Below are 16,994 nucleotides of genomic sequence, written 5' to 3'. Positions count from 1 at the left end.
CTCTAACGTTGTACCTCCTCTTGTCCCACCTTTCTCGTTGCTGCTCTGTAACGTCCTTCCCCGTAGCACCCAGACACGGTAGTTCTGTTGCAGTCAGGGCAGTTACACCCCGGGCCATCTGTGTACTATAACTTTGATGTACAATTCAGAACGTATTAATTAAATATTAAGACAGTTTTGCATTATTGCTACAGCTATTTTAAAGAGGTTTTCTCTTTTTTTCTGTCACTAGACAACTGGATAAATCTGGGTGTTTCTTTCTCAAATAAAAAGATACAGAATGGTCATTGCACTTTGAGGTAATAAATAGAGGTAACTGCTAAGCTAACTTTGGAATAAGCTACAGATAAGTCTGGATAAGCTACAGATTAGTTTGGAAAAATTAGACCTGACACGATCATTGCATGCATTTCGAAGTGAATTTCTGTTGAATGGATAACTTTTATTGATATCAGATTTTTCATAAAAAATACTCATTTTTATAAATATATCTTAAGATTCTTTTTGTTGATTACAATGTAAAAAAGAAGGAATAACTGTGTATGGACAATGATAAAGTAGCCTGTTGATAATAAATATTTGTCAGGTCTTGTCACATCTGTACACATTCCAATGTTACTGAAGAGACACCACACTGATAAAAAAAAATACCCTCAGAAAAATCAATGGATTTTGAGCTAAAGCAGTTGCTAAACACACAGAAAACATCTTTATCCAACAGCCACAGTGCTGTGAAAATTCCCAAGCCTTGCATTGGTACAGCTAAGGAAAATTTAATCTTCCCAAATACTCATCAGGGCACTCCATCCTGCAGACCTGACAGCCCCACTTATAATTAATTATACAATTTCGATGGGAATATCGACTAAACAAAGCTATAAATCATAGAAAAAGTCAATAGGCATGGACACATTCAATCATGTCCCGACCAATGATTACTACTCTTAAAATACAATAATTATTTTCAGGAGCCAGCTTGAATTAAATTTCTGTCAGGATGGTACAAGACCAGCGGCTGATGAAGGATGCGATGGATTTTTTGGGTTGAATTCGGCACAGAGACATTTATCCTTTTAGATAGGTAGTTTGTTTTTAGTGATCATGGTGCTGCGTGTTTAACTAGACCATGAAGATTAGATTATCTCCAATGGCTCATTATATCGTTTATCTTTTCCTTCCGTGTTTGATCTGGAAGATTTCCCGCTCCTTGATGCATGAATGAAACGTCTGCTGATTCTGGAATGGAACGTGCTTAAGTGGGACTCTGCCTGTGCCTTCGCACGCCACATCCATGTATGCAAAGTCAACCAGCAGTCATCCCAAACACCACTAGGATGTGGTAAACGGCAGCAACAAGAGTAGCTTTGCTCAGCTTCAGAAATGTACCGGGAAAAAATAAAAACTACTAACATTTTGTTTTAAAAAAAGCTAAAAAAAATATAATGGAGGAAAACCTGGGGCAGGAATGGGGTTAGTATGGAAACAGGAATTGGGATTAGTGTTATTACTTCGAACTAGATGTCCCCCAAACTGAAAAATGTCAAGTGAAAGAAACATTACGTATTTCCCAAGGATGTATTCACCTTGCAAATTTTAAAAAAAACAACCCCCAAACCAACGTATCTCACAGTAACTGTGTTTTTAAGATACGCTGCCTAGACAGGTATTTCTTGTGGTGAGCGTACACGCCGCCCATGAAAGGCGTGCTGCGAGAAGGGACAGCGGTCCCAACGAACAGGATGGACGTCAACGGATGCTGAGAAGAGAAACAGATCTTCACTTTCCACATGAGTCTGACCCATCAAAGTCTTCTGACCTCAAGAAATGAGTGAGATCTCAGATTCTCACATGGAATTAACCTCCTAGGTGGAAGTCAGCTTAAAAACAGAGAGGGTAAAGGGGCTTCAGCTGTCCTCCTTGCCCTGGATCCTTGCAGACAGCCCTCCAAACATCCCAGTTCTCTATGAACAGTAACAGAGTTTTCTGAAGGTTTTCTTTGCCTAGTGTAGCCTGCCCTATTTATACAGCTCAGGATATTCAACACACAAATGCTGTTAGTTTATGCATACACGGGCAGATCAAGACCTGACACAAGTGAGCGTAGCTCTTCTGATGTCAGTGAAGTTGGGCCAGTTTCTACAAGCAGAGGGTCTGGCCAATGAAATCCACAACAAGGCTCCCATAGGCAATACGCACAGTCCTGATTTTTGTCTGTGTGTTCGGGGCTTTTTTTTTTTGGATGCTCAGTGTTTTTCCTTTAGATACCCAACTCCTAGGAACCTCAGATGAAACTGAGGAAGCCGCAAGCAGTGATACTGAGATTTTCTAAAATGAAGTGCTACATTTTGAAATAAAATCACCTTAAAGAAGACATAAAGTCATTCTCCACAGAAAAACTGTAGTCCTCATTACAAATCAGAACATTCGTGTTCCTTTCTGCTTCCTCCTCTTAGGAAGCCCTATATGATTGCCCAAACAGTGCCAGTCTGCTGCAGTGTTTGAGCTTCCTATTCTGTTTATTTATGTGTTCCCATTATTCTTGTACACTCAGAAGACTCAGATATTTTCAGAGCAGCTTTGCATTAAGGGCTTTTCCTAAGTTACTATGGTGCACAATGAATAGCTAGTAAAGAAACAGGATGCTTGAAGAAATGCAGAGCAGAGGACAGAGAAGAAAAGTGAATTGTCACGTATATTTAATTTACAATTTTGTCTATGAAAAAGAAGGTAAACAGATGCCAAAGTTAAGAAGCTGTGCACAAAATAACTGGCTATGTGAGGAGGAAACTTGGAGCTGTTAATTGTGTTAGACGAATTATGTCTTCTCATTCTGTAGACAGAAGGGTTGATAAGGATAAAGGGCTGGTAGAGAAACGCAGTTTGTATGTGAGTTTCCAACTTATTCCTTCAAAAGCGTTTAGCAGTGAACTTACCGCAGTGCCATTGTTGTCTCTAAATACATCTTGATTAAAATAGTCAAAGAGCTTCTTTTCTAATTGTAGCATAACCTAAAAAAAAAAGGAGAAAGGTCAGCAAAGCTCTTGGGCTCAGCTACCTAAGACCCAGCTGTTGGAAGTGACCCTTTTAGAGACACGCAACCCTGTAAAACCACACGGCGTTTCTACACGTCTAAAGCTCCTTGTCAGCTTGCCCATTTGGGTGACTGGCAATCACTTTAAAAGATCCAATTAACTGAGCATTAGGTGTGACAATCTATATCCCTCCCCTCCCTTTAAATTATCAGTTTGAAACAACTATATTCATGCTTTGTAGGAAAGAAAGTGAACATTCAACAACGTTTCTGTTTACGCAGGGGTACAGAGGGCATTAAGCTGTTTACCTTTCGGTCATTATCAGATTCACGAAATATTAGCTTGACTACTTCATTTGTGTCAGCTGCCCGGACCGTCTGCATTGTAGCCTTTGCACATAGTGTCTAATAAAAAACACAAAGGGAGAGAGGGAAACTAGTTTATATGCGACATAAGGCCACACTTCATCGAACTTTATCAATCTATGTATCTTCAACGCCCACCTGAAAATATGATTTGCTGTAGGTCAAAATACAAAGCATTGCTAATTTAAGTTACTTTCACTCATGATGGATTTAAAACAATACACTGAATGACTGTTTGGAGAGAAACAGGCAACATTAAGAAAGTATCAATCAGGTAAGGCAAATATTCATTAAATTTACTACCATGCGCACACAGGTTCTTTCACAGGTCTGACACTGTATCACACATGACTTGTAAACATCCTCAAAAGCCACTTCCTACAGCTAATGACTCCACAGCCCTACCGGTTTCTGCACCGCGCTCTTAAAAGCTGATAACTATGTTGGCGCTACAGTTCTGCGGGTTAACTCTTGTGTGCAAAAACTTCTGCCTTTTAAATTAACGTTCCAAGTACAATTTACAACTCCGAGCAACACTCACACAGTCTGACAGTAAGTTTCACAGTTTACTCTGAATAGCAAATTCCCCATGAATCACCCAAAAAATAAAAAAATAAGAGACAATATCACATCTCTAAATAGTTTGCGGACTGTGTGTCTAAAATATATGATAAATCAACACTTTATCAGGAACAGAGGTATGAATTTCTGAGGAAGTGTCAGGCCTCGAGTCATTTGCCATTCGCCTGGTTGGGGCACAGCTTTAATGACAAAGCTGACCAGAGAATAACACAGAATAGGTTGTTTGAAGGGCTCGCTCTGTTGCATTCTAACAGGTGGACACCTGGAGCTTTTAGCAAAGCAGTTAGGCGTATATTTAACTTAAAAACATACTTTAGATTCCCTGAACCTATGCCTTTAGTGAAGCTTTAAGTACGTTAAGTGCTCTGAAATGCAGAAATAGACCGTGTCTGAACTGTGGGGTAGGCAGGCTCCAAAGGGCTCTGCAGCCACCAGCTTGGGCACAGCTCCTGGACGGCGTGTAATGCCACCCCAGCCGACCCGCCCGGGCTGCTGGAGACCACACGGCAGGAGACAGAAAGGGGAATGGAGAAAACCTCGGTGTTGTTACTCAAAGGCAGAGAGAAATGGCCAAGGTGTGCACCCGCTCCTGGGAGGCAGCTCAGCACCCTTCGCTAGGGCCGAGCCACACGCTGTGGGCAGGATCCGAGCACAGCCCTGGATAAGGGTATTGGCAAAGACCATCCTGCGGAATAAAAGCTTATTTTGCTAGAGGATCTTAACAAAAGCATGCTACAGAAAATACCTCAAAGAGGGAAAGGTGACTTCCCTGCTCTGCCTGTTCCATTCCTTTTCGTAATGGCCAGACAACAGATTTCCATTTTGCAGAATATTCACTTACAAAATAAATATGTCCTGTGATAAGAGGGTAATAGAATTTCACACCCTGCTACATGCTTCTTTCACAAATAGAAATACTTCTATTGGGCTTCATTATTGGAAGTGCAGTATCTATCAGACAAAATGCCGTGGAACTACAGCTTACTTCTCAGTCTCCCATTCTGAATTTCTTCTGGAGGAGATGCCAAACGTGTTTAAACAAAAATCCATCTGCTTCCAAATACTTCAGATCTCAGCTGAGGTTACCAGTGCTAGCGTGGAAGCAATCTGTCAATGGACTTCTTTTCCCCCATTTGATAAAAAGATGTTAAAAAATAGTCCTTGATAAAGGCCCTGATGCGTTACCATAGTACAAAGAAAAACCAACAAGCCAAGCAATTCCATTTTTGAAGGATAACTTGAGTGTGATTCAGCAAAATTAAATACAAACTTGATTTTTTTCAAGTCTGTAAACTGAACAGGCTTTGAATCCCCATTTTACTGAATAAATGATGTCCTTTCCTGACAAATTTTTCTTGATTGTTTCCCCCCACCCAAAAGCAGTGCCATCTCTATAGATTGCAAACATCTAACTCTGGGTTTTATCCTAAAAACCTTGGCACAACCATGGCACCGACGTGGCCGTAGGTGTCTGTGAGTTTTCACCGGAGGAAGGAGCACCGGTCACACGGACACAGACGCAGGCTGCCCTTGGAGAACTTCATCTCTTCTGCAGAATTTTGAGGTGTTTTTTCTAAAGGCTTTGGGGAGGAGAGGGAAGATGCCGTCAGCAGGTAGTTAAACCTAACTCTGCCTGGGAGGGAGGAGGAGAGGCACTCCGGAGCATGGGGGAAGCTGCACTTGTGGTACTGCTTATGCCAACCACAGACCTACCACCCTCTCCCTCACACCCTCCACGTCCTGCGGATTCGTTGGCCTCTTTGGACACGCAACGACGGCTCTGCCATCTGTGTCTGCGCGCGGGCACCGGTGAGGTAATCCACCAGCGAGCCATTCCCAAAGTGCGCTCCCTCCCGCACCGGCCATTGAAATTCAAAGCACAGATTAGCTAATCGGGTCAAGCCCAAAGAAATAGCGCTTTGGGCTCATGTGTCACAAATCAGTCTGGTCGCCTCTAAACAGCGCACCAGATTAGAACAAGCACCCGAACAAACCAAAGCGGAAAACCCGCCGCTCTCTAAAGCTGGTTTCTAAAGCCCTAACAAATCGCTCCATCTTTCACTCATTTAAACTTTCCAAATGAGGGTCAATACGGTCCCCGAGCATCCAAATGCTAATGCGCTTAAGTGCGCTTAAGCAGCTTTCCAGAGTGAATGGGCCAAAGAAGGGCTCGAAAAGACAAGGCAGAGTTACTGTCACTGTCAAAAAGTCATTGTAGCCACCCCCGGAGTGGTTGCAATTCAAGAAATTCATGATTTCTGTCTCTTAAAGGCATCTGCTTGAGAACATTTTTTTCCCTGAGCTGCTTTATCTCGCAACTTCAGGCCCGCTCTAAAAGAAAAAACCCCGCGATCGACTCTTGAGAACCAATACAGAGAAAGGACCCACATACCTTATTGCTTTCAAATTTCACACGCACAAAAAGTTACCTTATTCACAGACAAAAAGTGATTGGGCAAAGGTTCATTTCTTATACAAGCTGGAGCACTCCTTTTTTCCTCCTCCTTTCAATTTCTACAAAGTCGTAGTCACCCAAGCAGAAAACTTTTGGGAACATGTGCTTTTTAGGCAAGTCTACTTATGAAGGGATTTTTTGTTGCTGGTAAAGAAAATAAAAATGGTATGAAAACACCCTGCTGCTTTTTGGGTATTCCCTCAAAGGTTCTCTTTTACAAGGTCACAAGAGGGGAAATTAGATATCGAAACTCTACCCAAGTTATCTTTTTAAAGAAAATCTTTTTCCTTTGGAAACAAGACTGGGTTAAAAAGTTTGCAGGAGAGCTGTATTGAGGGCTGAGAGAGAGCTCGCTGTTCAGCCTCTGCTCAGCAACCACAGACGTGTCTTATCGCCTTTCTCACATCCACACAGGTAGATGCTCTGTAGTATTTTTTAAATAATCCTTTGTGACAATTTATGTGTATTGAATTGTAAAACATGGCGATAACTTTTCTGGTAATTGCCTTGGAATGTAATAAAAATGTACTGTTATACAAAGCTAGGAGTGAAAGTTTTTTATATTGACAACAGACAAATCTGAAATTTCTTCTAAACTCTGCAGTCCTCAGACACTGAAAGCGTTTTGATTTACAGCATAAACGCGACCTTCAAAATACATCTGCTCCTATATATACAACACATCAAAACGTTTTAGAATGTATTTCTGCATACTTACAGTAAACAGCATAAAGACATTAAAACAATTGTGTTACATAAAATTTACACACAATATTATATATAATTGCTTTTTATATTGCATTTATACGGAAACACTCTGAACAGCTGTGAACTGCACCACTGTTACCTGCTAGTAGTGCTCTGTTGAAAACTGCAGCTGATTTTTCATTGATTTTGCACTCCTGCTTTCTGAAAATCTTTTAGACTCCTGAGTACACCTCTTGATACGTGAGCCAGTTATTGCATGCTTGTAATTGCTTTGGCAATTTTTTTTTGAAAAAAATGTGGTATCCGAGCACACACAGACTCAAACTTTCCTGTTGCCTCTGTCTACTGATTTTAAAGACGTGAGTTATTTTTCTTAATTATTTGAATACTCTTTTTAAGACTTATTATTACTTTGAATTCTTCTAAAAAGAAAAAAAAAAAAGTAGAATACATTCACTGCTCCTTTATAATTAAACAAGTTCAGCAATAGCTGCAATTGCAATTTCCAGTAAGCTGCATGGTTTAAGATGGAAGTGTTTGCTGATAAAAGTGCCAAGAGAGAAGTGCAGTCTGAAGAACACTAACATGAGCCAGCTGAAATAACGTCCTGAGCACATGAGCAACCAAATCAATTAAATTTAAGATACTTAATTTTATTCCAGTTACATACCCTGTGGATTCTGGCAGCATAGAAAAGACAGAGGTACATGTATCATCTAATTATGAAAGTGAAATACTTCTGAAATGCTGCTCAAAACCCGAAATCAATCTGACACTTATTAAATCAGGACAATAAAATGCTTTTTTATTATTATCTGAATGCAAATTGTATTTGAAAAAATCAGTGAGGCAGAAGATTTGCTACTTTGGGAATAACAGGAAAATCTCTCTTGGTCGGGCTCCTCCTTTCCTCTGAGAGGTTGATATGATTTCCTGCGTATTGGGAATATACTAACAGTAAATTCACCAAATCATGTGGTGTAAGAGAAATAAAATTTGCAAGTGAGAAAAACAAAGTTAAATGTAACTTTCTGAGCCAACGAAAGCTGTGCATTTAGCTACAGGATAGTTAACACTGTGTTATCTGCCATTCTAACGGAGACCGACTTGAGCTGATTTTTCACAACCATGCAGAGGGATTCGGCCATAGAGCTGCTGCAGACAATTAGGGTAATCACAGAGCTGAATTCCCCAATGCAGAGCAATCAAAACCCATCCGAGAGGACACACACTTCTACTGGGAAAAAATATCCCTTAGATGACGATATATTAACTCGTGTTAACTTTAACTGCGTGGAAATAGCAATGATGTCTCAGAGAAGTTACTATGCTCTTAATACTAATAAGCTTCCAGGAACAGGAATTTAACTCAGCAGAGACAGAAATGTTAGTTGAATAACAAAGAAATATAAAAAAATATTAATGAGAAGCCGCTCGAAGTACCAACATGCAAAATTACTTTCCCTTTGGATATTCCCATAGGAGCAGGCTGACGTGCAGGGGAGCAGAGACGGTGGAGGGGCTGGGTGGGACGGAGCGAGGGCCTGTCCTCAGCGCACTGCGCGTGGCACGCGGACGGTCCCTCTGCTGATGGCAAATCAATGCAAACGACACGGCCCTGCTGCCTGTGTTCACCTCAGGACTGATGGAACTTCATGGGCAGCTTCCAGCAGCACCAATTCTACCACCCGTGAAAGCCTGGCCCAGAGGCTGCCTGAGACCTCTGGTCTCCACTGCACGACCCCTTTGCTGATACATGACAAAGGGCTATTTTGGTTTTTAACTACCTCTTTGGGCAGCGTCTGTGATGGAAAAAGCTTAGTGCTGAGACCCTATCTTCATGCCCCCCTTCTCACAAAGCTCTCCTGCGTCCCTGAAATAAATGATCCCTGCTGGAGACAACTTGCATTTCTTTGGGCTCAATTTCAAATGAGCTGCACTAAATTCACCATGAAATGCATTTTCTTGTCCAGAAACTTAGATCACTCATGACAGTGTTATCAAAGTGTGTCACTGGGCAATGCACAACCATTGCCATCAGTGTTTGAGGTACCGCAGCCACACACCCCACCGCAGCCGGCCCTTCCCCGGGCCCGAGAGACCCCCGAGGCGGCCGGCTGGGCCCCCCTGCCTCTGCAGCTTTCCTCTGCGCCAACAGCTGGTGGCAATGATGGCTCTCTTTTTAATTCTCTTCTTCAGAAAAGAACCTGAATTAAGTCCAAAAGGCCTCTGCCACTAAGATTCTCTGAGATTACAGACCTCGAAGAAAGTGTCGAACGCCCAGCCTCACGTTCTTGGATAGAATGTGCTATTACAGCTCTGTCCCGGGAGACAACACCACAGGATTGCAGCTATCAGCTGCCTCCTAGCATCTTTGCCACCCAGAACATATACTTCTGGTGGCATTGGAAAGAAATCCCTCTTGGCACTTGTTACGCGTTTAGCAGCAATAAAATTCCATCTGTTTATCAGATGCTCAGCACAACCCAACTCAGCTACTTAGACACTGTGCTTAATTTATAAACCTCTGATGTTTAAATTTGACTTTCCTAATCTTGGCTAACTATCCTAAACATTGTTTTCTTCTGAAAAAAAAAGTTTGTTCAGTTAGATGTGACTTTGTACATGACAATTCAGTTCTAAAATTTTCATCAGTACCCATCGAATAGCACAGCTTTAATTACAACTTGCTCACCTACACAGATCCAAAGAGAAAGAATAAGGGGTAACAGTTTCTCACATTCCTAAATTTTTCCCCACAGCACCTTCTCACACCCCATTTTTCCAAACTGAGAAAGATACATTAACTAGACACTTCGTGGTGCTCTATCATAAACAATTCTGTGAATATAACAATCCCCCGTTTTGTAACTATTTTTCTTTTTCAATACTGTTGCTAAATGGACCTTTTTTAAAAAAAATTGTATTACTGTTAATTTCTCTCCCCTGCCTGGGTGTATCTTTTCCTATGAATTCAAAAATCAGGGCAGAACTCCTTTTCCATCACACATATTCACCTGCATGGTGATTAGCTTCTAGCTTTCTCTGACTGACTCCTCCTGCTCAGGTTCCACATCTTTTTGGACTCTGGTTTCATTTTCCTGACTATGATCCCCAAGTCTGGGTTCAGCTAAGCACCTACATATTGATTCACAAACAATTTATCCTGAGTTGTTTGGCACCTGCATGCATCAGGAATGCAAAACTTCGTAGGGCCTCTGCAGGCACAGGTGAAGTTTTCAGGCACAGGCTTCCCCCGCCCCCTTTTTAAGCTCTCAGTTCAAATTCCCTTGCTGACAATGACAGTACGTTTCAAATGCATTCAGGACTTCAATTAGACCCTACACCACTAGAAGATCCGGAACTTTGAAGCAGTCTGCTAGAAAAATCCCTTCCCTCCTCCTGTCCATCTTCCGAGGCGTTCAGCATCACTACTTGATGTCAAGGAGGGTTCTGGGGGAGTTATCAAAAACAATGATTTGCTTTTCCATAATTACAGGAACTGGAACAGCCCAACTGTTCCTATGGAAATTTTCTGTACCTATGTTGTCTTGTCCCATAATGTGTGAACCTCTTGAGATTTATTCAGACATTCCTCTATTACTTCTCTTCCATTATTTTTTCTGCTTTGGCCAAGCTGGAACACCAGCTTGGAAACTTCCTTGTTGGAAACTCTCACAGCACTTACCCTTTTTTTTACTCCAGCTGACTAAGCAGAGGACTGCATGTATTGTCTCTGTTAAGCAAAGACTCTGATGAAGCACACAGGATCTGTGATGTAAATCTGTTTCTGTAGAGAAACGTAAAATCCCCCGTTGCCTTGAATTCAGGAGGAATGAAATAAGAGGCAGCTTCTCTCCTTATAGCTAAGCTTGCTTTTATCTCACTTTCAGACTAAGAACCTTCTATTGCTTTTCATTTTAAAAGCAAAATAGCCTGTGAACCCCACCTGCTCCTGTGTGCCCTGCAATTGCCTTTGTTTTGAGGGGTAACATTTGCCTCTGTGCTGATGGTGTCATTGTTTCTGCTGCCTCCACATTTAATGGTTTCTTACGGCTGTAAGAAACATGGGAGCAGCAACATGAAGTAGCAAAAATTTAGGCCAACCTCTAACAAAATTCTTTGGTGCTTCTTGACCCATTTCCAGAACTGGGCATTGCAGGGCTCCAAACAACTGGGGTCTGTCAGCTTCACTCTTCTGACCGCTGGCAGGAGCCCAGGGACTGACCCGGCCTGCTGGGGTCCGGCGAGAGCGCGCCGCCAGCTCACGGCTGCTGCCGACTGCTCGGCGCGGCGGAGCGGAGCCGTGTTATCTCGCTCAGAACAAACAGCAGGCCTCAGGAACGCTCCCGTGCCGCACTCTGTTCCACCAGCTAGCACTGCCACGAAGAGTGAATTCGGGAGTCTGCCCTTTAAATTAACGGGAGTTTGGTACAAAGTGTGACATGGCTCAAGATCAAGGCTGGGCCTCTGAAGAGTGTGAACCTTTGGCTTCCAAAAAGCAGACCTACAACAGCAGGTATCATCTATGCAATACATGATGCACACCCAATACGCTGTTCAATAGCATTTTTGCACTTGGCTTCTATTAAGCTTATCCTCAGAAACAAAAATTGGACCTGACTGTTAAAACATGAAGTGTTGGGCGATTCTGAAAGCAAACCACCAATCTACCTAAAATCTGTATGCTGTTAGCCAGACACTAGCTACTTTTAATCACAAAGTGAGAAATATAGAGAAGTACAAAATGTTTTTTTCCTCCTATCACGTATAATAGCAAAAATAACTAGTCCCTTAAACAAAGAGGGAATTTGAGACCTGGAAAAGGAAAGTGACTTGCATGAGGCACGAGTGCGGTCTGGGCTGCCAGCTCCTTGGGCCTGTGCTCTTGCTAAGCCCAAGCACAACCGTGAGCTGGATGTGTGCCCTCCATCTCATCAAATGGCCACAAGTGTGCATGGCAAAGTGGAAGAGACGTTAATATTCTTCCACCGTTTCCCCTCTATGAGAAAAAAACCACCCTTCTTCTAAGTTAACTTCACTTTTTAAGGGAGCAAATGTGACAGGAAAATCATTTCCAGTTCACTGTATCTGGTTTTCTGACCTGAACAAGGTTTCCAAATGGGCAGTGAAATTCACTGTGTTAATAACTGGAATGTGCTGTACGGTGTTATGGTGAGACTAAAACTTGGCTCATCAGGTGATGCCTTCCTGATGCAACATGTGGATGATTTCCTTACTGTATTTTTCCCTTTTCTCTGTTTGTCCAGCCTCCCTGACCCGACTCTTTTTCATCCTGCCATCTCTCATCCATTTCTTGTCGATATACTCCCTGTCTGGTTCCACATCATTTGCTCCTTTATTCACTTTTGAAATGGAATATGAGCCCAGCAGCCTGTGAGCTCAAATAATCCTTTTTATCTAGGTATGTTCAAACAGCTCAAAGAACCATGAGGCAGGATTGCTGACCTGTGCTCCTCTCCCATCACTGCTGTCACGCAGCCTCCAAGCAGTTGGCTGCGGCAGCACCTTGACTCTGAAGCTGCTGAGAAGCTGGTCTGCAGCAGGTCCCCGAGGAGGCACACTGCCCACCGGCAGCCTTGAGCAAGATGCAAACCATCGGGGAGTTCACCTATTCCCAGGAGCACTTATTCACATATTACAATAAATGCTTTTCAGATAAAATGAATGAAGGATATCTTTGTAAAACGCTGTGCAAAGGTGTGGACCCAAGGTTCACCATATTCTCCCTGACAAACGGTAAGATGGATTGACAGACCAGTACGGGTATGACACATACACAACACTCAATAAAAAGACTGGCAGCACATAAAAACCAGTTGTGGGGTAAAATAGTCAATGTGGAGAGCAGGGAATAGGGCGGCATGTTCTACTTACTGCCTCTCTTCACCACCACTCCTGGTAAGGCAGCTTTGCGTCCCCTTTGGTGTGGTTTCTGATGGCGTAAGAATGAAGGGTTTGTGCGTTACAGCAAATTCAGAATCCCCTCCAGGACACCGGCTCCACTGAACAGGTCCAAAGCTCAGCTGCTGATCAGCAACAAATTGCACTGCAGCCCTCGACCGACTAGAGTGACACGGCTGATCAGAGAGGAGGCTTTGGAGGAACAGCAACCTCACACAACTTCTGGGGATCCAGAGGGATTTAACCCAGCGACGGATGCCGATCCCCGGCTCATTTGACAACACCGGGTGTTACAGAGCAGCGCTGAGAGAGGGCAGAAAGCTCTGCCAGAAACGCAGCTTCCACGGTCCTCCTGCTCGTATGGATCAAAGGTCCATCTGGAGGGGACGGGGGCCCAACTGGGCAGACAACCAGAAAGCATATTCTACAGTTTCTGAAACACAGATGAAAATTGTTTCCTTAAAGCAAACCAGGATTCGACCATGCTCAGAAATACTGAGAGCTCCTAATTATGCAGAGAGAGGGAAAAATGCAAGTTCACAAGTGTTAACGCACCATCATTTTAAAGCTAACAGCTGTGGACTAGTTAGTGAAGTGCTATTCTTTTCGCTGTATCTTTAAGTGCTGTTAAATTCATTTGTCACTTGATCGAAAGCCAACAGGCTACAAATCTCCCAAGCCCTCTCGCGCTGAATAGTGACAGCAGTATTCTGTTCCGCCATAAGAAAACGTTTGTGTGTGTCTCTGTCCAGAGTCATACATGCTATTTTAACTCATCTGCCTCCCCATTCTCTCCAGCCCAGGAGGACAAATTGCTCACTGTGGCTCTCTTTCAGACGCAGTACAGCGCGCAAAGAATCATGACTGAGCAGAAACACAAGAAACAGGCACATAAAAATTCATCACTTTGGCCTCCTGACCTCTCGCCACTGGGTTTGGCAAACCCTGTCTCAAAAAGTAGCACCAAGGGAGAGCTAAGCAGACCAGCTGAGTGAAATTACTGACAAAAAATATCTTGGACACAGGAAAACCCCACCAGATGCTTCATTGTCTTTGCAGAGAAGTGGTGCTGAAAAAGGGGGTGATCTACCACATGGCATATTGGGTGGAATAAGTAGTGCCATTGTTTCAGAGCAGCTCTGTCACTTTACTGACTGCAATACAAAGAGGTGTAAAGCAAGATTTAATCCTGACTTTTTAGTCAGCAGATTAAAACCAATCATGCCAGATGTCCACAAGACTGTTTAACATACAGAAAGCTTTTTCATACTCTACAAAAAAAGTGAAAGCTGTAATAACTTCTTCTTTATTTCCTCCAGAGAGGCCTTTTTCACTCACTTTTGGTCAGAAAAAAGGGAGATGTTGTAATGGATTTTAAGATGTGCTATTAATTTTTACTCTAGCCTTTGCTCTTTTCCCTTTTGAGACAAAGCTGAACAAAGTAAATTCTTTTACCCCTCCAGAATCAGACAGGTATGCCAAAGAGAACTGCCGGTATAAAAAAGTTGTGATTTCAAAAAGAACTTATACCTGTAAGACCAGCCATGGACGTGATCAGCAGTATTGACAACAGAAGTTAAAATTCCTCTTCATAACACTTGATGTGACGCAAGATATGAAAGTACGGTTGTCAGCAGGCTGATAAGCAAACAAACACGACTGTTTTCCCCTGAAATTCTGCTCGTGTGACTCTGCACAGGCACCTCCGCACGCGTGCTGGCACACACCCAGCCTGAGGACGCGCCCGCTCCGCTGCCTACCTTCAATGAGAGCACGCGGGCACACACCACATCTGGGGCTGGGGCTGGGGGTGCCTCCACAACCCTTAGGACAACCCTTGCTGTATGCAACGGGACCAGCAGGGACCAGAGAGCCGCGCTGGTGCCAGCCCGGCAGCCCCCGGGGGAAGGTCCCCCCAGGACAGGCGCTGGCAGGGGACGTCACCTCCACGGCTGCTCCTGCAGCAGGACCCAGAAACCTGACCGAGGTCACCAGAAGCTACGACAAGTTCTAAAATATGAGTGCTAACAAGTGATACTCTTATTTAAAAGCACTCGCTCAGTGCTCTTATTTACACTCACCTACGGAACTGTTAAACACTTTGCAGTGTTTTCTTCATCTGTTGCTTCTTTTTCTACTTACAAGCAAATTGATCTCTAAAAATATTACCACAAAGGGTATAAATTCAATAATTACTGTACTTTTAAAACATGTTTAGTATTTTTTTCTGATATATTATAAACGTGGAAAAAAATCTGCATATTAGTATCCCCCTGCTGAATTTCCATAGCCAAAAGTTGCTAAATTCAACTAAAAACAGAATGTATATTTAGTTTCTCATATTAAATTGCAAATAATTTATGCATTTAATAAAAAGAATTGACTTGATCTTTGGAAAAAAGTTATTAAAAAACCCCATTCCCTTAAAATTCCAGTATTAGACTGTTTTGTATCACATATATAATTTATTAACTTGGAAGCTATATGCCAGCAAGATAATGACTTGCTTGGTATCCCTTATCTATCAGTTGCCTATGGAAAAAAACCACAACCTACCTATCTCATTTGTTTTCTTCTCACACACTTTAACAAAATCCTCATTACAAGCTCCTAAAATAAAAGTAACCACCTTATTGCATCACTGACCCAAACCAGTACTACTAAAACCGTTTTCTTCATTTTATACCTAGTCAAGACCTAAATGAAAACAGTTAAGGTCATATGATATATGAACTAGCAAGACATTGCTTTAGTTGTACTGATACTATGTTAAGGGCAGACACAACTTTTTACCAGCTTTTAGTACATCCAGAGAAATACACGTAACCTCGTACTACTGTGTTAATGCAGATGTGGGAGGATGCTCTATTAAACTAAGTCAGCTGTGTGGGTAACTGCAGATGTTCTCCCCTCCTGCCACCAACTCAATTATTTTGCATCCTTTAGAACTCGGGTGCCACTTCTGGAATTCACAGCAGACCAAAGGGTAAGTGTGCTCTGGTTAATCATGGTTTACAGCACTATACACCACGGCCACCGTTACAAGCCTAGTACCACGCTCTCTTCCTGCAAAACGTACTTCACTAAGTTAATTAAGCTGCACTATTTGTCTTTCTATCATTACCATCCGCATTGTATTCTTTGCAGGTCTCGTACTACGTTGGTAATTCCAGACACCTTCACTCATGTTTCTCTTTCCCCAGTGTATGATGATGACTGCAAGGTGTAACACACCTGCTTTACATCTCCTGGCATCTCATTCCTGCACTGAAGAGACACGGGCAGGCACCATAATGAAGATGATGGTATTTTCTTTCTAACAAAGTCCAACTGGAAGCTCTTAAGCTACCTAAGAGGAATAAGTCAACTAAGCGTAAATCTGACTAAGAGGTTTCTGCCAGTTAAACACTTATTTCACCACTACTTATTCCACTTTGGAATTTGCACAATTTAAAAATTACAATTCTACTCCCTACTTCTGAATTTCTTCAAGCAAGTCTTGTGGGTGGCCCTCAGGATACATTTTACCAATTTTTCATGCCCATCCCTCAAAATGTGACCCTGCTCCTGCGCTTTTATCTCTCTGACAACTTCACACAGGAAAACATGCAGCCCCTCTGATAGCATGAAATCGGAAACAATAGCCTCTGGAGACAAAAGGAGTAGGGAGGCAGGATACAGTCCAGGTCCTGGCTGATTTTAGGCACAAACAGATGTTCATAGGACCCGATACCCTGAGCAAGCTGAAAGGAAAAGCTTGTAAAAGAAATGGACCTTAAAAACAATGTATTGAAGAGCTTTAAATAAAGGCAAAGGGAAAGCAATATGGCTTTCAATGATAAATCTCTGGGAAGAAAACCAAAGCGGCACCATGAATTTCAATGACGCATTTTTCTTTTTCAATGAACTCTACAGCTCGTTTTGAAA

The 16,994-nt window shown here is 42.5% G+C and overlaps 1 protein-coding gene across 2 annotated transcripts in view; it reads right to left on the bottom strand.

Moving 5' to 3' along the window:
* Positions 1-16,994, bottom strand: part of INPP5A (inositol polyphosphate-5-phosphatase A) — a 208,902-nt gene that overhangs the window by 32,393 nt on the left and 159,515 nt on the right. For both annotated transcript variants that reach the window (XM_068398292.1, XM_068398293.1), the window contains exons 10-11: positions 3,341-3,436; positions 2,934-3,008 (exon numbers count right to left, since the gene is read on the bottom strand). In XM_068398292.1, the coding sequence (XP_068254393.1) occupies positions 2,934-3,008; positions 3,341-3,436 (171 nt within the window). The remainder of the gene's footprint in view (positions 1-2,933; positions 3,009-3,340; positions 3,437-16,994) is intronic.

This window comes from Nyctibius grandis, chromosome 4 (assembly GCF_013368605.1).
Source record: "Nyctibius grandis isolate bNycGra1 chromosome 4, bNycGra1.pri, whole genome shotgun sequence".
In the NCBI taxonomy this organism is placed as follows: Eukaryota; Metazoa; Chordata; class Aves; order Nyctibiiformes; family Nyctibiidae; genus Nyctibius; species Nyctibius grandis.
This window is presented reverse-complemented; position numbering and strand designations above follow the sequence as displayed.